Consider the following 22,483-nt stretch of genomic DNA (forward strand, 5'->3'; position numbering starts at 1 on the left):
TCTCTCTGTACTTTCTTGATGCTAACAGAAATCTATTCCTGTAATGATTTCTGATTTACACCCCTCTAATGAACTCAGGGCATCCAAACCCAGCCCTGCTTTCCCTTTGTTAAGAAGCTGTCTCCACCAGGCAGGCGGCCTCTGCTGAAGGCTAGAATGGTGATTTCTGGGATGCTGTAACTGTATGGGCAGTTACCCAACTTGCCTGGGACATGGCCAGATGTTTTTGCCTCTGAACAGTAACTGCCATTAAGGAATTTGCTTGTGTGTGCAAAGTAAGTTAAATGTAACATCATTAAAAAAGCACTGGTAAAAGTTACAGTGATTAGGTTATAAAGTCAAAACCTCAGACCAGAACTGATTACCATGATATCCTACGAGGACCTTCTTGTTTTTGGAAAACAGACCCGTACTCTCTGAAGGATAAAGAAACCCCTCCATTCTTACCTCATTGTAGAGACTACTTAGTTGGAGTGAAGAAAATGGCACATTCTTACAGTGATTTGTTTAATACAAGACTAGTAATATCTTTCACAAACTCTTCCAAAGGACATCAACAGTTCCTGAATGATGCCTGTGCTAAAAGTGTATCTGTTGATTACGCTGGGCCTTAAAAGATCATACCAAAACCCCACAGGAATGACTCACTGCAAAAGGTTAGTATACTTATATAGAAAAGGTGTCACTGAAAGAGATGACAATATAATTTATTCATGTGCCCCCAAAATCTATACATATATATACCTTGATCGATATGTTCTTCAACAGAATGTATTCTTAAAAAGCTGTGAAAAATGGAGATAAAAACCACTGAACCCTCCTTTAGCTACATCTCTTTTATTACCTACTCCTTGGATCACTGCTAAAAATCAACACCAATCTGTGCAGATGAAAATGTAATTTACAGGACTTTAAAGACAATGAGGCATCAGTTTATTCCACCGTATTACTAAAATAGATGCTGTATATAGGAATGTCAGTACTATGTAAGATAGAAGCATATAGAAAAAAGATTTTAATTGGTGAAGCTATACATCAAAGGAACAAAGGATGCAGAAATGCTGTTAGGCCTGTATCTTACAAATATAACAAGACAGTAGCAAGCAAAGCTATCTGCTGATATACTGGAATATGACAATACGGAGCATATACCTACTTGTAAGGCCTATTATAGAGGCAAAACTATCAGTCACCATTCCCCAATGACTCTGAAGCACTTATCTCAAACGTACAAATGATGTCTCAACTATAATCAGATCTACGTTAACAAGCAGACATTACATTTAAAAAAAATTTAAGAGACCTATCTGAAGCTAGTTTATAGACTAGCCCTAGTGGATAAATACTTAAAACTTACACTATCAGAAATTAACTCTGTGTTCAGACGTGTTAGATAAATGTGATTTATGTAACTGAAATGACAATAGGAGACAAGGCAATTCTTCTAAAATCCATTCAGAGGTAAGGTCCATGCTCTAGCATGATAGCTTAGTAGTTTGGGGTGGAGGGTTAGGGAGAAAAGACTGTTGCCTAAGTAAGCTAGTAAATCCTCAACCAATAAATGACAAAATCCTATTTACAGATGGGAAATGACTCTGCTATTTCTGCAGGCACATACATATTTGTGCACTTTCATATATGATTTAGCCAACTGAAAAAGCAGTAACTTGTTCTGAACAAGCACTAATTGTTCGCTTTTTCCTCCCTCCCTCCCCCCAGCGAATCTTTCAGAGTTGGCCTTCAGCGAGAAGAGATCTAAGGACACTTTGCTTATGATTCATCAGAGGATATAATACCATGACAGGGACGGGTGCTGACAAGGGTGATGTGACCTGAAAAATAGTGTCTGTATAGAGAAAAGCAAAAAGAAGCTCTGAGAAAACAGTGAAATGCAGCCTCACGCTGTGCATTTTAAATAGAAAACACAGAGGTGGTGGGTTTAGGAGGGGGGAAGGGGCTGGTTTTTTGTTCACTGGAAATGGTCATTGTGTTTGATTGATTATGCATCCAAAACATAAAAAGACAAAACATATGGTACACAGCTAGTGCTCAACACAAACAGATCAAGGCGGTCAGTCCAAGCCAGGTGTCTTCATACTAGGAAAGCATTATAAAATATAACACGCAATATTCAGCAACACCTTAACTATGTCTCCAGCTGAACACAGTTAGCATTAAACAAAGGCCTCAGACAGCAAAGTCAGCTCCTTCACGCGCCGCACAGGTTAAGTGCAGAAGGGCTGCAGGCCCAGCAGCACAGAGGGAAAAAAAAAAAAAAAAAAAAAAAAAAAAAAAAAAAAAAGAGGAGAGCAAAGGGAATCCACACTTACATGGCCTCTGACGGTTCCCGGTTCAGGCTACCTGTCTCTGCCTGCTGCAGAGACTGCGACCCTCCCATCCTCAGCGTGCCCTTGGGTTGAAGCTAGACACGAGCAAGGCCAGCTTCCTCCGTAATTCCACCAGCAAGGAGCCCTGAGAGCTCTGACTGTGCAGAGGCTGCGATACTGCAGTGCAGATGGAAACAGCTGCTTGCATCAGTGGCAGCACAAGCAGAAACACTTCAGCAGCAGCTTCTCTTCTCAGAACTGTTGCCAGTTTTGGGGTTGTTTTTTCTTTTTTTGTCCAGATGAACAGTATTTATAAAATAAAATCAAATCCCAGCCACTGTGACAGGCTAATCATCTGCTAAACATCAGTGGTCCAAACAGCTACGGTGCAAGCGCCTCTAACACAGGACTATTGGCTATTGAAACTGGCTTGGAAAAAAAAAAAAAAAAAAAAAAAAGAAAAAAAAAAGAAGAAAAGCAGACCCTCCCTTTAAGCACACATTGTCAGCTACTGTGGCTCCCTAAGGACCTACAGGCAGGACCATTATATTGTGTTGACTCAGCTGATTTGAAATGCAAATGCACGTGTGCACTGGATGCCATGCATACATTTTCCTCTAAAAACAGGCAAGTTGTGCATATTGGGATGATTGCAGAGAGGATTAACAAGCAGAACGGCTGCTTCTTTTTTTTTTCCTTTTAAACAAATGAGCTCATCCCTCTTGCAAAAATGGAATCTTCCATGAGGAACGTAGGGAGAATATCATGAGCAGCCAAGGTAAACAAGCCAATGTGGGAGCGGACCCTACTCAGCACAGCTCCATCCAACAGATCGGTGCACTTAACTGCCTTGCTTCTGCCTGCACAGACCCCCTTCCTTGCTGGACGATGAGGTGGAGAACTGTGGGGATGCTCATCATCTAATATGGATGTGATTTGTGATGAGGATCTTTAAACCCGGAAAGCACAAGCCCAAGCAAAGAGCATTCCCAACCCTACAAATAAGCTTATTCTTTTGCCACCATGGAGGTATCGGGGTACTGGGAATTCAACAAGCTGAAAGGGCTGCGCACCGTCACTCTCCACATCACCATCTTTAGCAAATAACAGATGCTCCATATAAGTTATGTATCGCATCACTGAAGAAGAAAAAAATCAGTTGCACTACCATCTACACTGAGAATTAAACTCTAGGGACACAAATGACTTGAAGCTATGTAACAATTGTGGATACGTGCAGGGCAGAGAGGTCAAAAGGATCAGATAAATTTAACAGAAATATTAAAAGAGACTAAGTTCTAAACACCTACTACAGCATGGCTTTCATGTTTCAGTGGAGGCCTTACTAGACTCACACCTTAAACAGCTTCGGGGGTTTTTTTTCTCTGCTTGCAAGATGGAAAATCCAGTGGGGTTTGCTTACTTTACAGAAACAAGGACTGCTGTGTACATGTGCAAGGTTCTGTCTCTCTGGGTGACCCATAATAAATTGTTCTTGGGATAAGAAGAAACAAAGATGCTCAGTGAACACGAAGCACATTTCATTTCCAGAGACTGCCTAAAATTAAATCCTGTTTTATGAACAGCATCAAAGTAAACGTGCCTTCTCTGTTTTGTTTCTTTTTTTTAAACTAACGGGAAAAGCTAGTGAGCCAGCACTTTGTTTAGCCACAAACTTCCAAGCAACTTACAATTTTGGGGTTATTTCATTTCTGGTGAAAGCCAAACCCTTGTTTCTAGTAGTGTCTCATTGCTCAACCCTCATCTCAAGTCCCCCATAGAAGCAGCAGCACTGCCTCACTGGGAGACTGAGCTTCAGAATTTCTGGTGCCTGGCTGGGTGCCTGAGACACGGTTAACTCCCAAGCTCTGCATCAGAGCCCAGCGCTGATGCTCTCTTGTCAAGGTAGTGGCAGCTTATTACACCGTCTGTATTTGCCAGCTTCCAGAGGAAGGCTTTTGCTACCTGGGCAGCCCAATCTGCCCAATCAGTCATTTCCAGCCATCACTGCATAGGAGATGAGGAACCAGACTCGTCCCAGGCACTGTCACAACTCTGCAGCTCTCAGAGCAAGAGATGAAAACACAGGACACTGTCAGTTGACAGGTTTGCACCTCTTCTGTCTATAAAACACAGGCTGCTTTTTAGTCCCTTTACAGCAATATTTAGTTCACCAGACATTTACCAGGATGCCATGAACCAAACATTACCAAACAAACATGAACATACATTACCAAAATGCCATGAACAGGACAATTCTGTTAATGACAGCAAATCAGCAGAGCCAAATAAAACCACAACCCAGTGTGCAAAATTTTAACGTACTGTCAGGTAAACACTTGTCAGGAACATTCCCAAGCAAGTAAACCACAGAATTTGAAGAAAGTGTATGAAAAGCATCATGTACACTCTGGCAGTAGATTTGAAATGGTTAATAACTCCAGTATTGCCATCCAATATGGGAAATAAATGGTACCAGCCAGCAGGCTAAAATTACATGGCTGTATTCAGAGATCTTATTAGTTGAGGTTACAGCTCAGCTTCTGTTTTGCCTGTGGTAGCTCTACTGAACTACAGAACATAGGTCTACTGAATATCATAAGAGCTTGTTACTGGATTTCATTTGTTACAGAGAAAAGGAAGACACTGGGGGAAAAAATTCCCTAGGAAGGCAAACACCATATTGAGAAAGTAAAGCCCTAACAGGTACCTGGAAGCCGAGACGGAGAACACAGGCACTGTTTGCCCTGTTGGGGAGGGAGAAACAAGAATATTGTGGCATCTTCCTAAGAAGTGTAAGTACACTTAAAATGCCTGTGTCAACTCCCTCAAGTTTCACATGTTTATCTATCAAATAAACAAAGTCCCAGTAAAAAAAGGCTTGCATTGAATCCTGTTCTGAGTCAGCATGGTCCTTTCAAGAGTTGTATAGTAGAGAAAGTTTTTATCCCATTCTCCAACACTTCTATGCAACAGACATTCAAGTTCCACTAGAAATCGCAGGTCTTGGTTAACATGTTCACGGACAGAGTGCAGGATCAAAGGCTTCAGCCTTTCGGGCCCAGCTACGCCCCTGGTCTCTTTGCACGGACCGTCCAGATTAGCAGGAGGCTCTGGTCTATTGAGGGGTGCCACAGACAAGGTATTCCCTCCTTTTCCCCTCCCTCTCACCCCAGTTCATGTGCACAGCTCACGGCACAGCTCAGAGCTTCACCACGAGGACAGCTCACCGCCTCTATGCAGCCCCTGCTTATAAAGGGGACAGGGTTTAACTCTTCTCTTTGAAAAATAACCATCCAAGCAGCTCAATTACAGCAATGTGAACTGGAGTACTGGTAAAACAAGAACATGAGCTGTAACACTAGTGAGATCCTGATGGACGTGCTGCTGTCAGTTTAGTGTCAATACTTCATTGACTGGCCAGAAGAGAGCTGCTTGGTGCCTTAGGAAAATGTTTCAGACCGAAAAGGAAGGAGCTTAGTCCATTATACCCAAGGGCACCTGCACAAAGAGAAATTACATGCTCAAAAGCAGTGGCAGCTCTGACCAAGTACTGCATCAAGAAGATACAATGACAGAAACCAAAATTAGGACAACAAAATCAAATCAGCCATTACATGCAAATTCCTACCAGTGAGTGCAGTTACCTCAATGGGGAGGGAACATATTTAATAATTTTAAGAGTCCAGACTGCGATGGTCTTTCAAAAAAAGATAAGCTGTAACTGAACCTTGGACTTGAATGTAGAATCTTGACTTGGAAGAATTTAAGCTTTCTTCATTATAGGCTGCACAAAAATACATGGCTCTAGACATGTTACGTATATTTCTGTGCTTCTTTACTCACTACACATTTTTTCAGTCCTAGGACACCTAAAATTTCCTTTTTTTTTTTTTTTTTGTGCTCCTTAGTCTTATCTCCCTCTCTAAAGTGATCAAGAGAGGATCCACCTTGTAATTTCCACTTGCCTTGAGAAGAATCACTTAAAAGACATCCTCAAGCAATGAGCTGCTAAAGCTGCCGTTGAACACTACAAAGCATTTGTTACCCTTCACCTTGGTTCTTCACTTTATCTGGTTAACTCTAATCCTACATTATGCTCAGAGATGTGCCAGATGGAATCTTTGCAAGATCACATTGATTTTGTGGGTTTTTTTCCAGTCAAGTCATTCCATGATCCAGCTCACTGCCTGCACTCCTGCACCGCTGTGGGAGAGGGACAGTGGGACAGTGGCAATACGTAACGCTTGTGCTGTCATCAAATCCTTCACAAAGTCACATCTAAGCACAGAAAGCAACCCAAGCCCTTCAATCTCTTTGTCCCCAGAGGTGCAATTCAGACCACCATTTAAAACTAATTCTTTGTTATTTTGAAAAGTTACACCCCAAAGAGAGAACCTAAGCAAAACCTCCTCCTGCAGGGTCATGCAAATTGTCAAAGGAAGGAATGACCATTTGCTGCTACCAGGTAGCAAAGAGCAGTGGAAGAAAAGCAGGTTTCTTTCCTTCTCTCACTTATGTGGCAACTTTGTGCTATTTCAACTGAAAGACCAAGTATGAAAAGTTACCTCACACATGCAACAAATGTATCCCATTTTGGTTTACTGGAAAAAAACAGTAAAATATTAACATGAACTGTAACACCTACGTGCCAGTAGTGCCTAGTAATAGGCATGTAGTCCAGTTCATGTCCACAGTATAATTAATATATGATTATAGTCTATAATTAGCAATTTAAAGACACATTCATCACCATCCTTCAAAGATCCAGTTATCTCTAAGTTAATCCCATTCCAAGAGAGAGAAATCAGAAATTCAGCCCTAAAGTAAGAATGGCAGACCTTCAGGTTGAAACCAGTCCTGTTGGTTTTGGGGTTTTGGTTTTTTTTGTAGCTGGGTTTTTTTAGGGGTTTTTTAATGGGCTTAGAGTGGGGTACTGATTCATGACTGGAGAGTGTAAATGAAATTTGAGCATTAAAATAATCAGCGAGTGTTAAATCAGTGCAATATTTCTCAATATACTCTTTAAGAAAAATAGAAGTAATTAGTTCAATTGCCTCTGTACATTTCCTGGCATAACACAGCCCTACCTGTGTTACCATGATATAAAATCATACACCACAAAATAACATGAGGAGACACTAGGTGTAAAGCTTCACAGATTTAACTTATTCTTATAGATCAAATACTTTGATAAACACATTGTTTACTCCACCATTTATCTAGATTAACGCAGTGCAAGTGCTTTATTTGCATTGGTACACTGTTCATGAAAAAGCACAATGTCTCAGGATTTTAAGCCTGAGCACACCGACAGAGTATTTCCATCTGCTAAGTCAAAGAAAAGTGGAGTGACCAGTGATGATGCAAGCAGGATGGACGCTGCAGTTCACAGGAAATGAACACTAAAATGGGTTTCAAAATAGAAGTAGAAATAAAAATAAGAAAGTGCCCCCCACCCCACCCCCATTGATCACTGTTAAATTGCTAAGGTCACTGCTTAATCTAAATTGCAAGTGAGATTAATGGCATTAAGAGTTATGAATAACCAAGATGCCTGCTTAGTTATTGAAATTTGCTGCATGGGAAACCACTGCAAAGATAACAAAAGGGGCCTCTGCACAGTGCTATTCAGGATGGCAGGGGGGCTACAGTCTTTCAGAGGTCGGCAGTGAATTACGATCAGTAACGTGAGAACTAAACGCATCAGAACATTCCATGTACAAAAGCATTTTATGAAATTAAGAAGCCATACAAACAGGGAGATTAGGTTTCTGAGAGCTGAGCGCACCCTCAAGTGTGGAAGCCTCCATGGTGGCTGTGCAGAGATTTCACTGAAGGAACAAGGGGGTCTGTCTATTATGCAGACTGCAGAGGAGACCCAAGTTAAGGCTCAAGGGCAGCCAAACCCCCATGAACGCTCTTTGTCCCACATAATTTTGTGTAACTTCTGGCCTGTCATTTGCTCCTTTGCTCTCCCCTCCTGCTGAGGCACAGACACTTCAATTTTGGATTTCATCTGTACCATGCTACTACTGTATGAACCAGGCCTAAATTCACTGGATCACAAACAAAGTTTTAAACCCTGTTTTCCAAATTTCTGGCCCAGCTTTCAGGCTGGGACCACAAGCATAACCACACCAAAGCAGGGGTACTGTTTCACTGCTGAGCATGCTTCTGCAGACCACATCCATGAGCCAAATGCCCAAAGCTCCACTGTCATTTCCACGCACCAGATTTACAGAAGCGCCGTCACAGACCACGGGATCTTGTCTTGCTTCCGTATTTCTTTCTAAGCCTTTGAACATCCCAAGGTGTAAGATCCCTAAGACAGCTGGAGCCAGGCCTGTCAGGAAAGGTGCTGCCTAACACCAGGAGGGAACTGACATTTTTAAGGGCTTTCATGCCTCTGCCCTCAGCAGACAAGATCAGTGTGAACAATGCTCTCTGGGGGCACCTTGTTGCAGGAGATTTCAGAAGGGAGAATCCAAAGGTTTCTTTGCCTCAGGGCCAAAGTGAAGAATTAGATTATGAAAATGCAGGATGAACAAATCAGACAAGAACAGAATCCCTGCCTGGTGCAAGTCTTTGCTCTGACTGCCAAGGATGGGTGGTCAAATGATGACTGGGTAACTTCTTAGAGAAGTTAGCTTACAGCTTCAATTTGATTTCAAAAGAGTTAACAGAAAATTGCTTTGAAGTACTTTTGGTATTTTTCCAGGGTTTCTTTTTGCTTTTGTTTTTAAAAGATTTAGCATTAAGGGTACAGTGCCCCAGGACATATTTAAGCATAATATTGATTATTGAGAAAATACACCTGACTCAATCTATGTTTTAACCTATATATTACCTGCTCTAGGACTAGAGGTGATCCCCTGCAAGTCCTCTACCCTCCTGGCAGTGCCAGGCTCCTCTGGTGCCCTTGGAGCTGTCACCATGCATGCCACAGTGAGGGAACGGCAACCCAATCCAGGTGCATAATCTCCGTCTTGAACCTGTACTGCCACAGTTTTGTAGGACAGATGCAAAATGATTAATGCCATTCTAAAATTCCTTGTGGATGGATTAATTAGGGTAATGACATATTCATTTTCATGCTGCTGAACCTGTTCTAGCAGCAAGGCAATTACCATATATTGCCTGAGGGAACCTGTAAAATACACAGTAATAACAAGTAAACAGAGGGCTACCATCGCCCTTTTGTCCACTGCCACATAGAGAGAGAAGCTTTACAACACACACAAATAATTGCTCTCTTTGAGCATACGCGTGCAGGCAGGATGCACCCCTGGACAAAGATATGGTTAGAAAATGGGTGAAATTTCCCACTTTTGTCAAGCATCCATTAATGCTTTGCCTTTAAAAGTGCAGTTACTGGAAGCTATTATTTGTTGAATTGCTGCTGCTTTATGGAAGCTGTCCTCTTGGCAGAGGACACAACATGGAGGTCTCCAGGCCCCCTGCCCCTCATACCCAGGACCATCCCCTCCAGTCATGAGTTCACCCAGAGAAGCCTGCAGGATCCAGTCCCTAATCTGGGGATCTCACCGTACCAATCCCACCATCAGCTACAAGAAAATGCACTTAGTCGACAACATTTTGGCTTGAAACAAAGCAGACATCCCTGAATTTGATGCCATTAGTCAGTAACAGGCTGAGATCTACACTGAGCAACACAAAGCATCCTCCTACCCGGGGCTGAGCAGTTCTGAACGCATCACTCACAAGACACAATATCTTTAAAAACCTGGAATGGGGGAAATGAATGAAGAGCAGGACTGTGGCTCACTCCTGTCCATTTGTTACAGACTGGCTGATTACATGGAAGGTATCTATTTTTTTATGTTGTGTTTCAGAAGATGGCGAATGCTTTTCAAGATACCAGCCACAAAGCCTCACGAAAAATCCTTAGGTTTTAGTGTCCAAGACCTAAGCAACTTCATTTCAATGCTTTTATTCTGTTGCTATTATAGAAACAAAAAATCACTTCACCAAAAAAACATTACTTGCACCAGTCAGTCCAGACATATATTAGAGGTATAGTACTATCCCATTCATACAATACATATAAAAAACCAAACCCGCCACCTCCCCCCTGCCAAACAAACCCCCAAAACCTCAAAACCCCACACTCTGGAAACTGAGTCCTTCAGATTGCATTTGCATCCCTCACTTCTATTTCCCAGCTCTTCCTTGCTCACTGCACTTGTAAACTTACTGTAATGACAATGACACATCCCCTTCAAAAGGGTTAAATTCACTCAAGGAAAAAAGCCTTGTGTTTCTGAATCCCACTTAATCCCTTCTTGGTTTTGATTACATCCTTAAAAGCAACTCAGTCTAGGATTATCAGTATTGGTCATAAACGAAGGCAATACATTGGGTTTTATTTACTTAGTTTTACCTCAAGCCTCTGCAAAGGTGGGCAAAAGGAGAAAACTTGCTTTCAACACATGATCAAGAAAATAAAAGCCAGAAGTCATAAAGCTTACCTTGTTTGTCTGTGTGACACCAGTAACTCAGCTTAGCTTCCTCTCAGGGAAGTATTATGAAACCACCTTTTGGAAACGAACAATGCAGAAAGCGGAGCTTTTTGTAAATACTGTTGTGACTTTTGACTTTCAGATAGAAAGATTTGTTGCTGTGCTTCCAATTGGTTTCAGGCTCATTTCAGGAAAATTAGGTGTGTATTTAATTTCAGAGACTCCCTATCAGCAGAAGTTTCCTATCTAAGCAGAGCCTCTCAAAATGATCCAACTTCTGTCTGGTTTAGCTTTTGAAAGAAAATTGACCCCGTATCTGACAACAAGAATACACCTCTCCAATCACATCAGCCACATTTAAAAGCACAGGTGTAGCTTTCAAAGCAGGTAGTGAGGCTACAGGTGAGGATATGCACAAAGACACTGTCCTGGTTTTGGCTGGGATAGTTAATTTTCTTCTCAGTAGCTGGTACAGTGCTGTGTTTTGGATTTAGTATGAAAACAATGTTGATAACACACTGATGTGTTAGTTGTTACTAAGTAACGCATACCCCAAGTCAAGAACTTTTCCGTTTCCCACATTGTGCCAATGAGGAGGTGCACAAGAAGCTGGGAAGGAGCAGAGCCAGGACAGTTGATCCGAACTAGCCAAAGGGATATTCCATACCGTAGAACATCATGCTCAGTATGTAAACCGGGGGCATTGGCCAGGGCCCACCAATCACTGCTGGGGCACTGGCTGGGCATCAGTAAGCAGGTGGTGAGCAATTCTATTGTGTATCACTTGGTTTTGGTTCTTTTCCCTTTGGGGTTTTTTCCTCTCTCCTTCTCTCTCCTTTTCATTACAATTGTTGTTGTTATTATATTTACTTCAGTTATTGAATCACTCAACTCACTAGTTTTACCTTTTTCCCAATTCTCCTCCCCATCCCACTGGTGGGGGGGAGTGGGCAAATGGCTGCATAGAACTTCAGTTGCTGGCTAGGGTTAAACCCAACAGACAGCATTTGCTTTTTGCTCTAAAAACCCGATTATACCCATCTCACTTCCTCATAGGACAATCAAACGCATGGATCAGCTCTTCAGAGTCTTTCCAGCTCTATCTGTAGGGCTTCCATAAAGGACAAGTTACACTCATTAGCAATATTTCAGCACTTCTCCCAAATTATGAAGTGTCTGTGACAGTTCATAATGTGACCGTCATAACCACAGAGGAGACTAAAATGCCTCAAGGATCCATTTTGCAGAAAACTCTGCAGTGGCACAGCATTTGCAGAAGTTTAGCACCTATGCCGTCCAGCCATAAATGTGACAAAGTAAAACACAACCCAATTTGCATGCTATTATTTCCCATGGCTGATTTGACTTGATACACAGGAATCAACATAAAAATGCAAGACAGTCCAAGAAATATTTACATAAAGGGCTAATTATACTAGCAAAGAGCTATTTAGACAGTAATATATTTGCTTTTCAAGAGGATGCAAGAATTATCTTTTGTCCCACAGATAGATCGCTAATTCTTACCTCTGCATGCATCTTAATTTCCATTCAGATCTGTTAAAGTCTGTGTTCATGTCAAAAAAAGCACAAACACGCAAGTTCAGCTTTAGAGAAAGAGGGCTGTGGGTGATAAGACTGCTGTTCTCAAGGCATAACAAGGATGCTTGCCAGCATACATTTTGGTTATTACACCCTAGGTTGGATTTTGATTCTGCACTAAACAGTTCTACTAAAATTACCTAATTACACCATTGTTTACCCCATCCAAGAGATTCTTATGCACAGACATTTACATTATTAAACACACTACCTCATTATCAAAACCGAACAGAAACTTCAGAGGCACAAGCCAGTCTAAATATGTGAGCACAACTGCTCTGCTTGTCTGCAGAGTTCTAAAATTATTTCTCCTCTCTTTGACGCTGAATTCTAGTGAAAAGGAAAAAAAACCCACCTTGTGTTTTGACGGTTTCCATTTGGATTTGTAAATGATAGTCATCTGTGACTACACTAAAGTACTAAATTTCACACAATGTGAAATTCAGCCCAAGGTATCCATAAGGTTCAAAAAATTTTGGATGATTTCCTGGAAAGAGCCAACATCTTGGGGAGAGTATTTGCTAACTTACAATCTCACCTGATCATTTCTCTCCATTTTTAGAGAATGAGCATGGTCACCTTCATTCAGAAAATTCTCTCCAGACTACAGAACTTGCATACTGGCACAAAACAGACCTTTGAGCACTTCTGTTCCCCACCAGCTTAAAAAGTGTGAATTCATTACAGTATTCTGGAGGAACTAATATTAACAGAAGACTTGGCCTAACTGTGTTGCAGTAAGCACATGCACTAGAGGTGAGGATGCCATTTTGTGACAAAATTATCAGAACTTTAGAACAAATAGTTAACCAACACGTTTCCTAGGTATTATACTGTGGATGTTTTTTTGAATAGCATTTGCTGATAGCTATTCATTCACTGTTCCACAGCAGAACGTGTCTATTGTGTACATTTTTATTCGCGATTCAGAGCATCCTGCTGCTGACAGCAGCATCTTTTGACATTTCTGAAGACACCTTTAGTGGAATAACTGTATTTCCTGTGGTGACTCCTGTCTTGTATCATACTTGTCACAAGCTGCCAATCTGTATTTGTAGGGTGGAGAATGTTATTCTCCAGGGAGTGCCCATTTAATATTCTCAGCTGTGCTGTGACCTTTTCCATTAATAGATGTCACAATAAGGGCATGCCTTTATTGCCGAGCCACAACAGCATACTGGTTAATCACCCACAAGACAGGCGTCGTCTTGAAGCTCTGACATGACTATCCAAGCACATGTCTTGCCTTAACTATATTTGAGGTGGGATGACTCAGTTTGGGGGTTTTCCAAGCAAAAATGCGCTAAGCCATCTACCAAACACTATGGCACCAATCAATGCAAATCTGAAGGAAACACTTAACTATGAAATCAAGATAATTCAACATTTTTTCAGCAAGAGCAAAACCAAGCTGAACTTCTTCCTTCAGTACCGACAACTACAATGCAAATCAGTAGTGCAGGGTGGGGAAGAAGCAGGCAGCCTCTGAAGGGGGGTGAGTAGAACAGTCCTCTTGAATACGATCTCGTCTTGCACAGTTTCACAAAAAAACCCAAATCAAACCAAAACAACACAACAACAACAAAACCAAACTTGAACTTCAGGAAAGGAAAATATTTGGAAAAAAACTTTTAAAATTATTAATATAAAAATAGTCGGAAGATCGTCATAGTAATAACCAGTGTAATCCAAGCTCCCTCTTCTGGTCTTTTGGAGTAAACATACTGGAGTAAGCAGGTCTTTCTTGATAGTTTACCATTTGGTTTCAAAATCTAGCAACAAAGTGTGCACATAACAAATCACCTGTTAAAAGTTATTCAGCCTCTTTCACAACAGTTATGTTTTCTTAAGCAAAGGATGTACAGACGTGGAAATTTATTGTAACATATGAAATAACATCGCACAATACCTCTTTTTTTCCCTTGTGAAACCTTCAGTTTCTTGCACAGGCAGTTCTACACCATCACCAGGGGCCGCAGCCAAAGATACATCCTCAGAAACGAGTTTATCAACTTCTTCACAGCTATCAGGCTTGGAAGTGCTGCAAAACAATTATTAAAAATAAGCTGACAAATTTCAGAAGTGCTCATTGAAGCTTTAGTGAAGCCTCATGATGAACTTTGGCTGGATATGAACTAAGGAGCTCCAAGGAGCACATCATCCCCTCCCCCATTCCCTCTCTCCCACCTCCCACAAATTACTTCTTCCTACAAACTTTATTTCACTTGATTTCTCAGATGACCATATAACCAGTAACACTGCAAAGTTTTGACAGCTCTTATAGACCATAATATTAACTGCCACAGGAATGTAACTGTACGTGAAATTAGTAAAACAAATCACTAATGACTACTTTGCAGTTCTCAAACAGCCCTTTCTCCTCTGTGTACAACACAAACATTCAATTAAGTGACTTGCCTTTTAGAAAAACCTGCAATCTGGGACTAAAAAATTCTCTTACTTTAAAAGCTCTCTTGTAATGCTAAAAGCACAATAATCCCTGAACTCATGACATGAACGTTAAGATTACAGGGCTGTAATACTGTTATACTGGTTAATTCCTACAGGTCCCTCGGCTCAGCAAAGCCCCACAAGACTGAAGCTCAGAAGCCTGACAGTCACGTAATGATTTCCAGAGCGTGTAAACACAGATTGGAAAGACTGAGTTTCTTCAGAGCAAGGGAAAGCACTGTGGGGCCTATGAGGAGGCATGCCCACTCCTGGTCCCTGCAGGAAAGGAGTTCTTGCACACAGACACCAACCAGAGTCCAGGAGGAAGCAGCCATCTGCCCAGATGCCTGGCACGCAGGGGAGGGCAGTCTTGCCGTCCTCTCTCCTCAAGGCAGATCAGGGCAGAATGCACCATTGCAGCTCCATTAACTTTCTGTTTTCTTAGGCAAAACTCAAACTAGCAAAAAAAGTTTTTGACAGCAACACAAATAAAACACTTCTCTCCTGAGCCTTCTCATGCTGTTTAAGAGTGTAAATCACCCGTGCATCCAAAAGATCACTCCAGAAGAAGCTCACTTGCGTTCTCCCTCATTTAAGCACACTGGCAACCACACTACTCCCCCTGCTTCGGCCACACTCATTAAACTAATGACAGAAAAGGAGCTATATAACCAATGACTTCATGTCTCAAAAGCAGGAGCAGCACAGGGTCCTGTCACACCACATTGTCCTTTCCAGGGCAGCTTTGACATACCAGAGGGACACAGATGTCATGGGGTAGCAGCCACACACAAAAGCCTATGCTTGTGCCAGCTCCTGCTTCCAGAGATCCAGACACAAACGTTTAACGAAATGTTGGAACCAGGCCTTTGCTGAGAAGCTTCTTTTAGGTTTCCTGAACTAAAAATAAACAGCTATCTTAGCCATTCCTTTTAAAATTTCCTCTCCCCTCCCCCCCAGTAATTACACTGTAATTGTAGAAGGCAGATTAAATTGTGTTACTGAGTAAGTTAGTAAGGTTCAGGGACAGACTATTCCTTTCTTTAGAAACGTACACAAACAAAGGACAAACATAAATCACATCCCTAACTTCAGTTACAGTACCTATAAGCACCAGCACAGTTATTTTCCAAAGTGTTTATCCACTAACTTACTAAGATCACAAAAGCTCTTTCCGGAAGGGGTTTATCTTGACAGCTCATATCTATGAAGCTGCTTTTTGCCATATGGGATAACTACTCAGTTATTTCTTCCGAAAAATTACCTCTGCTTCATGCACTCCTTCCTTCCTTCGCTTTCCCCGGTTTGTCCAAACTGGACTGACACTGGCATAGGTTTCCTAAGTTTTCAGTCACGTCAAGTTAAAATAAATAAATAAATAAGCCGTTTCCTTTTTCATGCAAAGGACTTTTTCCTTTGCTAAAAAAGTCTTTGTCCTAATATAGTAATGGCATCAAACATACACAAAGGCGATGTGCCTATATAGGGTCACACGAAGATTAGAGAAAGTAAGGTTTTAAAGCAAAAAGTAAACTACTAAAAATAAGCCAATGATGAACATCTGTTTGGAGAGTAAACAAGGAATTGCAAAACCCAAACAGTTCACAAGAGGGCCCAGCCAAGCAAGAATACCAAACACACATAAAGTTATGGACCTTATGTTATGCATACACCAAACTGTCCCAGTTAATTGCTTACAGTAGCACCTGCTCCCCTCTCACCCACACCCTTTGCACAGGCCCCACTGCCCATCTGCAGCCCTTCGGCTTCCCCCTTTAAGTCTTTCCACATAAAATGAAATTTTCAGAGGCACAGTTTGACTAACGTCATTCCTAACACGTTCTGCAAACCAAAACTGGCTATCAAAACACAAGCGTTTTCAGAAGAGCTCTGCTCCCCAGCCTTCACAAAGCACAGGGTTTACGCTTTTATAAGCTATAGTATCCGTGTGTGTTAAAATCCACAAATCATTTCCCTTCATCTTTCCGAGCCTCATCTCAACCCTCAAATGCTGGATTTCCACAAAGACCACTCCTGCCAAGTGTCAGCTGCCTTACTTGTGCAAGTAAAGGAACACGACAGAGATGGGGTTGGCACTTACTTTCTCTGACATCTAGCACCAACACAAGTACCAGGAGGTACCCACCTGGCTGCCTCCACTCCTTTTCCCCACTGTTGTTGCTCTGACATGGGGTCAACAGTACCAAGGAGTGTTGAGCAAGGCCATGAAAAGTAGGATGCAAAACTAATCACACCAGCTCTGGGGTTAATAATGCCACATCAGAATTTTGGCACTGTTCAGTATGGTTTGCAGGTAGAAATGCAACAGTATTGCTGCTGGTTACTGTCCATTACCAGATGGGCCTTACCTGCAGATGGGTGCTGCCCACTGGTGGCATAGTAAGCTCACAAGGGACAAGGCAGAAGCAGAACAGCTCAGAAACAGTACAGGCTGCACAAATGAAGGCAGGGTAGCACAGCACAGCGACCCTGTCCAAAACACAGGCTCTGAGTCCACTAAACTCTCCAGCCTGAGTCTGCATCAACTCAGGTACCTTTATCGACTGCTGGTATCAACTCAGACATGGGGTGGCTATATTAAAACCTCTGCCTCTCCACAGCTCTTACTAAAACAAGATTTGCCGTTAAAATAGTTTTCCAACTAGTAATATTCTAATGGTTGTAGCAAGCATACTACCCAAAGGGCCAAGTCTTCTCAGTGCACAATATTACACATGTATATTTTATATATATATTATTTACTATAGTAATAATAAATAATAATATATATGATTATTTTTATATACTATACATTGGCCAGTCTTTACCCTGTAGAGTCGAGCTGATTAGAAAACAAACATTTTTCAAGCTCCACGTCTGTTTAAGTAATTCTCAGAAGTCACTTTCTGACCATCTGCGCATACAGATAAGCCTGAGTATTCCTGCCTGCTTGTGCTGCTAACACTGAGGAGCACCCTGAGAGCATCACAGGTCCCCAGGCTGTGAACGACGCGACCAGGGAAGGGCCATCTGCAGATAAAGCAACACAGCTTTTAGTGCATCCAGCGTCACCTATCACAAATTCCCTTATGACAGCTTTATGTGCCCTCTGTATAACAGGAGCTGGGAGAGGGGCTGATGCAGGGTAACAACGTTTTCCAACACCAGCTCAGGCTTAGAACAGCTTTCGTTCCCTAGTAGTCACAACAGAGCTGTGACAGCTCTGTCTGGTCTGGACTAAACACCGTGCTGCAGCTCCGCAACCTCAGCTGGAGATTAAATGCAAGAGCAGAAGCTTCCCTCAGCATGTAGAGGGGACCAGATTGGGCTCCCCTGCCTGTTACCTATGGCCTGACCATAAAGACAACTCATACAAGAAGTGCTTTCCAAGCTGCCATTTTTTCCTGGGCACTTGCTGGTTTTTTGTGCATGAGAGAGGCAGCAAGTTGCAGGGAACAGATAGACATAGCTCAGAAATTTTTAGCACCTCTAACCATGGAGCCCGGCCAAGCTGTGCTCCTGTACAGCCAGGGCATTTACCTGCCTTCTCTGCCCTTCCAACCTAAACATTCCTCATATAAAACAGAAGTCCTGTTGCAGAGCTCTGCACCTGCAGCATAAAGAGAAAGACATGTCTAGCCAAAATTTCTCCTAGTGCAACGCGTACTGGCAAATCAGAGTGAACGTGGCCTTTCAGTTTCATTGCTAAACAAAAATGCTTGGCAGGACAGCCAGTGAGCTTTTTACCTAATTCTTTTCAGGGCACTCCTCTGCAGATACAGTAAATAAAATCTACTTACTGAACAGATGATGCCATGATACCATGTCCCTGATCAATACATTACCAGCAGAGGAGAGAGGCAGTCATCCTCAAGATGCAAAACAAAGATACAATTTCTTGACTGGACAGATGGAGGGACCACCTGAACTCTTATTATGCACTGCCATCTGGAAAACATTTAGCACAAACTGACCCCTACCTTATACAAACCATTATTTTTCCTTGTCAAAGTACACAGCATCTGCATTATGTGACACCCCTGATGGGAAAATACATGGGAAAAAAAGGAATTTATTAGTAAATAACTAAATATATTGGGGAAAAACCACTTTATAATTGTACTTTATTGCAGGCAGACTGGGATAGCATCATGCCATCTAGTAGCCCTGGTAACATTTCAAAAGTATAGCTCTGAGGTATAACCAGTAGGCATCGACAGAGACATCATGTGTGTGTGCATTAGAGCATTTTTTGTAGTCACATTGAAAAGCAATGGTGCAGTACTTCTACATAAAATGTCAAAAAAGCAGTGGCTTTAGTATGATCATCTTACAAAGGCAAGAATCTGCTTCATGTCACAGGTGAAGAAAAGATGAGGGATAAGGCAATGACTTGAAACAAGAAACATCACTAAAACTCTTCCCTTCGATAAGAAAAGCCCAGTCCTTCTACTGATTCTCACTGTGAGCATAATCCAATGCATTTTAAGAATACTACTTTCACTTGCTACTAACATTATGTTGTTACCAGTTTAGGTCTGACCAAATCAAAGAGAAGTCAGCAGTGTTTGCTACTGCTGGAAGAGAGTTGCACCATGCCTGTCTCAGACAGGGGGTCTAAAGCAGGGGTCCACCTGTGTTGATATTAACCCCTCTTCTGCCGAGCAGCTGCATCTGTGTGTGGGCACACACACGGGAGATACTGCTTTTCTCCTGCTAGGACAACATGGAACACCTTTGCAAGGTTCACAGAGAAACTGACAAGCAACAACAACCTGGACAGGAAAAACAGGTGCAAGGAGAACCGGTAGGCTTGTAGGTCTAAAGCAGAACAAGGATGCAAAACAAAGGAGTAAGAAAAACAAACAATACTGACAAGAAGCTCGCAGCCCAGGAAGCCAACTGAATCCTGGGCTGCCTCCCCAGCAGCGTGGCGGAGGGGATTCTGCCCCTCTACTCCACTCTGGTGAGACCCCCCTGCAGCGCTGCGACCAGCTCTGGGGCCCCCAGCATGAGAAGGACACGGACCTGTTGGGGCGAGCCCAGAGGAGACCACGGAGGTGGTCAGGGGGCTGGAGCCCCTCTCCTGTGAAGACAGGCTGAGAGAGCTGGGGTTGTTCAGCCTGGAGAAAAGAAGGTTCCGGGGAGACCCTATAGCAGCCTTTCAATACTTAAAGGGGGCTTAGAAGAAAGATGGTGACAGAATTTTTAGTAGGGGCTGTAGCAATAGGTAATGGTTTTAAACTGAAAGAGGGTAGATTCAGATTAGGTATTATGAAGGAATTCTTTACTGTGAGAATGGTGAGGCGCTGGCCCAGGCTGCCCAGAGCAGCTGTGGGTGCCCCATCCCTGGCAGTGCTCAAGGCCAGGCTGGATGGGGCTGGGAGCAGCCTGGGCTGGGGGGAGGGGGCCCTGCCCAGGGCACGGTGGTGGAGCCAGATGGTCTTTAAGGTCCCTTCCAACCCAAACCATTCTATGAAGAGTGAACTTGTGCAGCTTTTTTTAAAAATTAACAAAAAAAATTAAAACAAATAAACGTAGAAGAACTATCTGCAGCCAGATTCACTCTAGCTGACCACAGTCCTGTTTCAGAAACTAAAAAACTACCTACTTCCATGCTGAACATCCCTGGTTGCAACTTTTAGCACTGAACCCTTGCAGAAATCCTTGCACCTTCCTCAAGGTCAGGATATGGAAATAAGAGCCAGATGCTGTGGTTGCTGCAGCCTGTGTGCCCTCACCCCTCCTGGGCTCAGCCGCCCTGTATGGGCTAACTGCAGCTCAGCACCAGCACTCACAGCCTACGCAACCGGGATGAAGCAAGGAACCCCTAGACTAAGTTTTGGAAATTAACAGTAAAAACATACTAAAAACAGAAGTTCTGAAGTAGAGCAAAAGAATAGGTATGTTATAATTAACTTGAAATTCCAGATCCAGATAAGAATGTGAACAGTGTGAATTCATGAGTTTTACAAGAAACAGTAAATTAAAATACTCTGACTGCTCTTTTTAAATGTTTCCTAAGGTGACATTTCATCATAAACAGCTTGTGTGACTTTTTCTCTACAAACAGCAAACTATCACCCCAAGGGCAACTGAACTGTCTATTTTAGACTGTAGCCCAGAGACCATATATAAATCTTCCTGGCACTTCTGGCATTAGTCTTTTTGCATTCCTCCACATTCAGAAAATAGCTGATAGCTGCACCTCAATTACTGCTCATCCTCTTCTAACTGCCTTGCTACTATGGCCAACAATCCATTAGCAAGAAAAAGCAGAATCCACAAACACTCACCAGTAACCCAATTACATTTGTTAAAAACAATGAAACACAACTCTTTGAGTAAAAACTTACAAGAACTGGAAGAACTCCACATCATTAGCTTCCTACTGTAAGCTCCTCTAGATCATCTTACCCTGACTGTAGGAAAAAGTTTGTTTCTCACAGATGCACTCAGCCAGCATTAGCAACTAACCAGCCTGGGGACTGACGGAAGACCAGTACCGGCTGAACAGCAAAGTCACCCAGCTTTTAAGGTGGATTGAGCAAACCACACAAGTTCCTTTCTACCTTTGATAGCATATTGTTGCTACTTCAGCTAACCAATTTAATACTAGCTTAAATATATTGTATATGTTTACACTCCACTGAATTCACATTGAAGGGTAAACACTCCCTACAAGGCCTCCTCTACTGCTGGCAGTTAAGACAAATTCACGTGGCCAAAGATCCTGACGACTCAACTGCCACCAGCAGATATAAAGCAACAGTTTCCCTTCTCAGTGCAATTAAAAGCAGATAAAAAGCCTGGTGTCCAACAGAAATGAGATACCTGAATGCTTTATAATCAGCATTATACTGTTAAGGAACTTCTCAAAATTAAATGCCCAAAGGATCAGTTACCTTGTACTACTCCAAGAAAAGTAAAAGCACCTAAAAAAATATAGGGCATACATTGCACCGTCACATGGCATGACCCGCCTATGTGCCAAAGTGATTCAATCTCAGGGAAAGGTTAAACAGCATCTTCCTTTGAAGGTTTTCATAGAGGGAGATTTAAATTCTGGTAAAGATTTCCACTGAAAGATGCCCCACTGACTACGGACGCAGCAAACCCATCAGCAACTGCCCATACCAGAAATATATCCATCCAAGAAGAGTGACAGCAATTTCTTAGCCAGCACTGACCTCTGTGATCTGCCACCCGCCCCCATCAGTAAGTGGTCTGCAGCTGCTTCCCACTGCCCCAGCTGCAACGGCCCTGTACAATACCTCGCTGCAGTCAGCTCAGCAGCATCCACGGGGTCAACACTTCCATATGCCGTAGGAAGAGCTAAGGGTTGCTCGGAAGGGTCAAGGGGAGAAGCCAACTGTATGTCATCACCTGGCCCAGGAGGGCTGCGGAGAGAAAAGACACGGAAAAAGGCAGCCTTAGAGGTCTGAGTTGTTGCAGAACTCGCCTGTTCGAACCCCCGGACTTCAGCATGCGTATGCTAACTTGTGCATTAGGGAACGCAGCAAAAGTCGGCATTTTTAATATAAATTGCTTTTGCACACAGCTCTACTGTTCCCACCAGACTGAAGTTACTGCATTTTTGTCTGTGTTACAACTGCAGGA

At 42.5% G+C, this 22,483-nt stretch overlaps 1 protein-coding gene across 2 annotated transcripts in view; it reads right to left on the minus strand.

Annotated features, from left to right (window-relative positions):
• Positions 1-22,483, minus strand: part of TACC2 (transforming acidic coiled-coil containing protein 2) — a 129,622-nt gene that overhangs the window by 60,372 nt on the left and 46,767 nt on the right. For both annotated transcript variants that reach the window (XM_037399281.1, XM_037399282.1), the window contains exons 4-5: positions 22,138-22,263; positions 14,322-14,453 (exon numbers count right to left, since the gene is read on the minus strand). In XM_037399281.1, the coding sequence (XP_037255178.1) occupies positions 14,322-14,453; positions 22,138-22,263 (258 nt within the window). The remainder of the gene's footprint in view (positions 1-14,321; positions 14,454-22,137; positions 22,264-22,483) is intronic.

This window comes from Falco rusticolus, chromosome 9 (genome assembly GCF_015220075.1).
Source record: "Falco rusticolus isolate bFalRus1 chromosome 9, bFalRus1.pri, whole genome shotgun sequence".
Classification (NCBI taxonomy): Eukaryota; Metazoa; Chordata; class Aves; order Falconiformes; family Falconidae; genus Falco; species Falco rusticolus.